Here is a 6,081-nt window from a genome sequence, read left to right on the forward strand (position 1 = left end):
GGAACAGCATTGTATGCCTGAAATAATTGTATGGTGAAACTTGCATCGGGCCTACCAGAAGAGTTCTGGACACGCCCCTTTCCTGCTAACCTACCAGAAGAGTTCTGGACACGCCCCTTTCCTGCTAACCTACCAGAAGAGCAAGGTGAAGCAATTCAAAAGTTCAAAGGGAGAGGTAGAACTCAATCTCAGCCAAAGGGAGAGGTAGAACTCAATCTCAGCCAAAGGGAGAGGTAGAACTCAATCTCATCCAAAGGGAGAGGTAGAACTCAATCTCATCCAAAGGGAGAGGTAGAACTCAACTCACAGGCAGGATTTCAGAAAGTGACATTTCAACATCTGTTCATCTAATTCTGTATGTGAATGTATCCCAAATAGCCCTCTATTCCCTATGAAGTTCACTACTTTTGACCAGAGCCCATAGTGAATATGTTTCCCTGGACACATGTAGTACACTTGTTTTGAAGGATAATGCTAATTCCACAAAACTGTCAATTATACCCTGACACGCCCCTCTCATGCTAACTCACCACACCTGAACTCACTCTGCTAATCACCAATTCCTCTTCCATTCTTCTGGTATATAAGCAGCTTGTTCTACTTGGGTTTGTTCAGTATTTGTGGTGTCCCAGTTCCTTTATTGTTCCTGTTGTTGATTGGCTAAAGTAAGTTCCTGCTATTGAAACATTTATGTTTTTAATTACCCTGCATTGTGGCATAATATCCTGTTCATCCTAGCATGTGTATTGTTATGGTGCAGCTGGCCCAGTATTAGACCTTTAATTTAACTGTAAGGGAAGTGTTACAGCTTGTGAGATGAGACATGGTATAATGATGGTTCCTGCTAGCAGAATGTCTACATCCTATAATCCTGTAGACTGTTCTGATTGGTTGCCTTTTGTACTGTCTCATTGAACAAGAAACTATGAAATCCAGTAGTGTTACAAGCCACTGAGCCTTACCTACTGGTGTTACAAGCCACTAAGCCTTACCTGCCAGTCTTTTGTACTGCCTTTTGTACTGTGCTTTTATTTTTTGTTGGATCATAAAATAACCAGAAATGAATATGGTTCAACCATAATGCCAGATTTCTGACACCTTTGTCAATAGCCAAAGTTGCAGGGCATTTCTACATTTGGGAACTAGGCCTCTACTCCTGTATGAGTGGAGAGAAATACCTGCCCAGAAATTCTCCTCAGTCCTGCTTAGGGAATAGGTTGGCATTTAGGAAAGCAGACATAATCCTGTTCTAATCTACTGTATGTGGAGTTGACTCTGTCTTTGATGGCTTCACTCTTTGTTTCTCTCAGGAGACTCCATGACCATGTTGACCAGTCTTCTGCTTCTCAGTGCTGCCTTTGCTCTGGGAGATGCATGTAAGAGTCCGTGTCTTGACTAGTTCTGTATTTTTCTTGTAGCAGAGGTGACTGACTGATCAACACATAATATTGTAGCTGTGATTTGTAGATCTTTCTCCACTAGACTTTAAAGCCACATGTAACTTCTCCTTACAGATTCATTGCTAGAAGAAGACTTGTGTCCTTCCGGTTGGACCAAATATGGATCACGCTGTTTAATGTTTGTAAAGACTACAAGGAGCTGGCCTGAAGCAGAGGTATCACCGTTACCATCTACTGTGACTTTGAAGGGGAAGTGTAGTTGAAATTAGCTCTTTGACATTACCGTAACGGTGCTACTTTCTTAAACGGCAACACATGACTGATGTGAAATACTGAACTTCCCTTTAAGATGCGGGTTTGGGAGTCACAAGAAGCATGCGGGAGCGTAATCTTCGCCTGAAACTAATTAGCATGACGCAACGGACATAAATATCCCTAGAGAATATTCCTATTCGTGAAAATCACAAATGAATATATATTGAGACAGTTTAGCCTTTTGTTAATCACCCTGTCATCTCTGATTTTCAAAATATGCTTTACAGCCAAAGCTAGACAAGCAATTGTTCAAGTTTATCGATAGCCTAGCATAGCATTTTGTCCAGCTAGCAGCAGGTAACTTGGTCACGGAAATCAGAAAAGCAATCCAATTAAATCGTATACCTTTGAGCTTCGGATGTTTTCACTCACGACACGCCCAGGTAGATAGCCAAAGTTCATTTTTTCCCAAAATATTATTTTTGTAGGCGAAATAGCTCCGTTCTTCACGTTTGGCTAAGAAATCGCCTGGAAATTGCAGTCACGAAAACGGTGAAAAATATTCCAAATTAGCTCCAAAATATCGACAGAAACCTGGCAAACTTTGTTTATAATCAATCCTCAAGGTTTTTTTCTAATATCTATTCGATAATATATCCGTCGGGACAATACGTTTTTCGATCGGACCGATTGGAGTAATGGCTACCTCTGTATTTTACGCGAGAGTCACCCTGGGAGCCATGTGACCACTTACGCAATATAACCGTCTACGGCTATTCAACATAAATGCGTACAACTACGTCACAATGCTGTAGACACCTTGGGGAATACTCGTTGATAGGACACTCACAGCTCAATAGGGACTCATTGGAACGCAGCGCTTTAAAATATGGGGCATAATGGCCTAATCGCCTGCAACATCAGTTCTGTTATACTCGCAGACAATATCTTTGTCGTTTTGGAAACGTTAGTGTTTTCTATCCTAAGCTGTCAATTATATGAATATTCTAGCATCTTGTCCTGACAAAATATCCGGTTTAAAACTGGATTTTTTCCAAAAAATGTAAATACTGCCCCTGGAGTCGCAACAGGTTTAAGATGTGAATTTTCTATTAATTTATGTGGAGTCGTGCCTCCTGTATACTGGAACCCACAGGACATGGCTTGAGACGGAGATAAACTAATATCTTCAAGAGTTTTAAAAAGGAATTGGTTACGATGGTCAATATTTGGTTGAGTTCAGAAGACAAAATCTCAGCAAGGCTGACTGACTAATACATGAAATGTCTTTGTTCCCATCTACTGCTTGGCTGTTACTGTAGATAATAATTTTCTTAACTGACTTTCCTAGTTAAATAAATACTTTCTTTTCTAGCGGTACTGTGTGTCCCTTGGTGATCAACTGGTGTCTGTACCCAACGTTGTGAAGTACCTTGGCACAAACCTGGCATCTGTGCACAGCTCCGAGGAGGACCAGTTTCTACAGGCGTTGGTTTTGGTCAAGACTGTTGGTTTCCCTCCTACCTGGATTGGTGGATTTTATTCTGTTAAGGTGGGACCATTAACCCTACAGTGTTATATAGAGCCATTATTGCAAGGAACTCTATTCCATCTCAACTTGCTCAAGTGAACAGCAAACCTGGTAAAAAAAATAGTGTTGGTGGCATTTAGGCTACCTATAATTAATGTAGTTCTGTCTGAGTTGTCATTTTGTGTGGACCCCAGGAAGCGTAGCTGCTGCTATTTAACAGCTACTGTAATACGTTCCTAATAAAATATCAAGAGTACCCAGGCGACAGGTAGCCTAGCCGTTGAGACCATGGGCCCAATAAAGGCAAGGCTGCTAGTTTGAATCCCAGAGCTCACTACGTGAAATCTGACGTGCCCTTGAGCAACGCCCTTAAGCTAATTGATCCTGTAAGTCATTCTAGATGAATCTACTAAATTACTTCAATGTATTTCTACTTCAGTAGGAGGCTTTTATACACATGTTAAAGCTGGAGGGTTTTGAAGTAGTGGTAGATTTAACTGTTTGGTTTCAGGTGGTAGAGGAAGGACTACATTTAGTCTTTATTCTCAAACCCCACTTTCCCCCCTCAGGACAGGCGGTGGTTCTGGAGTGATGGCTCTGACTTTGATCACCAGAACTGGGCTAAAGGAAGGCCTGGTGCTGGTGCCAGAGAGTCTTGTGTTCATATCAACTTTGGAGGTACAGTAAACTCAGTATCAGTCATCAAATTCAACTTATTCCTAGTTAATTTAACTTTCCTACTGTGTACAGCTGAATATTCTGGTTTTGTCTTCAGGTCAACAGCGCTGGGACAATGCATTATGTGAAAGGAGCTTGCCCTCTGTGTGCTCCCTGAGGCTCCTGCCACTTCGCCAGAGTATCCATTAAAAGCAGCAATGCTATTCCGTAGTGTCTTTGTCCTTAATACTTCATGGGAAGCTTTGTTGCTGTTAAATGAAGTCTCAGTTACTACACAAATGTTGAGGAATTGTTTGCAGCCAATAAAATGTGGACACTATTTTTGTCTCATGAGTTATTGACTATGAATCATACTGCTGAAATTGTCCCATGTTTTGAGAGCTTTCTGAAAGGTACATTCGCATCCCAAAATGTATTTGTCAAACAGATATTAAGTACAACCTGTAACACTTCACCTGAAACTCTCCATCATAACACATGTTGTAGTTGGTTCTCTTTCTTCCTGTGGTACTCAAACCCACAACCTTTATGTTGCAAGTGCTATGCTTGACTGTGCCACCAGGACATAACTGTCATTGTGCCTAACTTTGTAAATGTAGACCTGTGAAATGACACAGTATGTTTAGGATACTGAAGGTGCAAAAGACATGTTTAACTTATGGCTGCAGGGGGCAGTATTGAGTAGCTTGGATGAAAAGGTGCCCATTGTAAAAGGCCAGCTCCTCCATCTCAGTTGTGAATATATGCATATTAGTATTGGATAGAAAACATTCAAGTTTCCAAAACTGTAAAAATATTGTCTCTGTATAACACACCTGATATTGCAGGTGAAACCCTGAGGAATATCAAACCAGGAAGTGGCTTCTATTTTGACTCCTTGTTCCATAGCCTCCCTTTGTGCCATTTAATAACCTCTTAGCGTCCCCTGAGACGTCTGCGTCCCACCCAGCCATCTGGAAATAAAAATGCGATATGCGATACGTTAAAACTCAAACGTTCATTAAAACACACATGCAGGGTACTGAATTAAAGCTACACTCGTTGTGAATCTAGCCAACAAGTCAGATTTTTAAAATGCTTTTCGGCGAAAGCATGAAGCTATCTGATAGCATGAAATACCTGTAGGGGACGTAAACAAAATAATTAGCATACACAAAACGCAGAAATAAAATATGAAACATTCATTACCTTTGACGAGCTTCTTTGTTGGCACTCCTATGTCCCATTAACATCACTATTGGGTCTTTTTTTATTATTAAATCGGTCCATATATGCCCAAAATATAAATCGCTCTTCCTAAACATCCTGTCGGAGACCGGATGGAATGGGGTATCTCTTCTTCGTTTGACCAAGAAACAGGCAATTGACAAGACTGGCGACATCGTGTGGAAGCTGTAGGACTTGTAATCTCGGAGCCATGTATTTTGCTGTACCATAGACAATACATGCAAGTGGCGCATTGATATTTTTTCCACTTTTTGGTGATCAGTTTTCCTTGGGCTTTTTGACTAAACACACGTTGTGTTATAGTCACAGCTGTGATTTAACCAGTTTTAGAAACGTCAGTGTTTTCTATCCACACATACTAATCATATGCATATACTATATTCCTGGCATGAGTAGCAGGACGCTGAAATGTTGCGCGATTTTTAACAGAATGTTCGAAAAAGTAAGCCCTAAGCTTAAGTGGTTTTAAAGGGATATCAACCAGCTTCCTTTTCCTATCGCTTCCTCAAGTTGTCAACAGTCTTCAGCCAGTTTCAGGGTTTTATTTTGAAAAGTGAGCCAGAACAATAACATCCGTCAAGTGTTCGCATGAGTTCTGCTCGCGCAACAGAGTTTGGGGTGCCATTGCCGTTCCCTCTCCTACTGAACAAGACCGTTGCGGTTGATATTATCGATTATATATCGATTATATATTTTAACCTGAGGATTGGTTATGAAAAAAGTTTGCCATGTTTCTGTGGACATTACGGAAACTATTTGGAATTTGTCTTTCCTGTGGATTTCTGAACATAATGCGCCAAACAAATAGGGCAACATTTATTGTATAACTGGGAGTCTCGTGAGTGAACATCCGATCGAAGGTAAACGATTAATTTGACAGATTCATATAAATTGTTCAGCATATCACACCAACAAGAAACATCAATTTAATCTCTGGATTCATTTTATTTGTATGGAAAGTGAATTAGTTCCTGTAGTACAGCAAAGACA

At 40.6% G+C, this 6,081-nt stretch overlaps 1 protein-coding gene across 1 annotated transcript; it reads left to right on the forward strand.

The window, feature by feature from the left end:
- The first annotated feature begins 589 nt into the window (after positions 1-589).
- On the forward strand, positions 590-4,177 carry LOC135574154 (ladderlectin-like). The gene is made up of 6 exons (XM_065025049.1): positions 590-665; positions 1,311-1,376; positions 1,515-1,615; positions 3,031-3,207; positions 3,756-3,864; positions 3,962-4,177. The coding sequence occupies exons 2-6, from the start codon at positions 1,319-1,321 to the stop codon at positions 4,051-4,053; spliced, it is 537 nt and encodes a 178-aa protein (XP_064881121.1). The 5' UTR covers positions 590-665; positions 1,311-1,318; the 3' UTR covers positions 4,054-4,177.
- The last annotated feature ends 1,904 nt before the right edge of the window (positions 4,178-6,081 follow it).

This window comes from Oncorhynchus nerka, linkage group LG12 (assembly GCF_034236695.1).
Source record: "Oncorhynchus nerka isolate Pitt River linkage group LG12, Oner_Uvic_2.0, whole genome shotgun sequence".
Lineage (NCBI taxonomy): Eukaryota > Metazoa > Chordata > Actinopteri > Salmoniformes > Salmonidae > Oncorhynchus > Oncorhynchus nerka.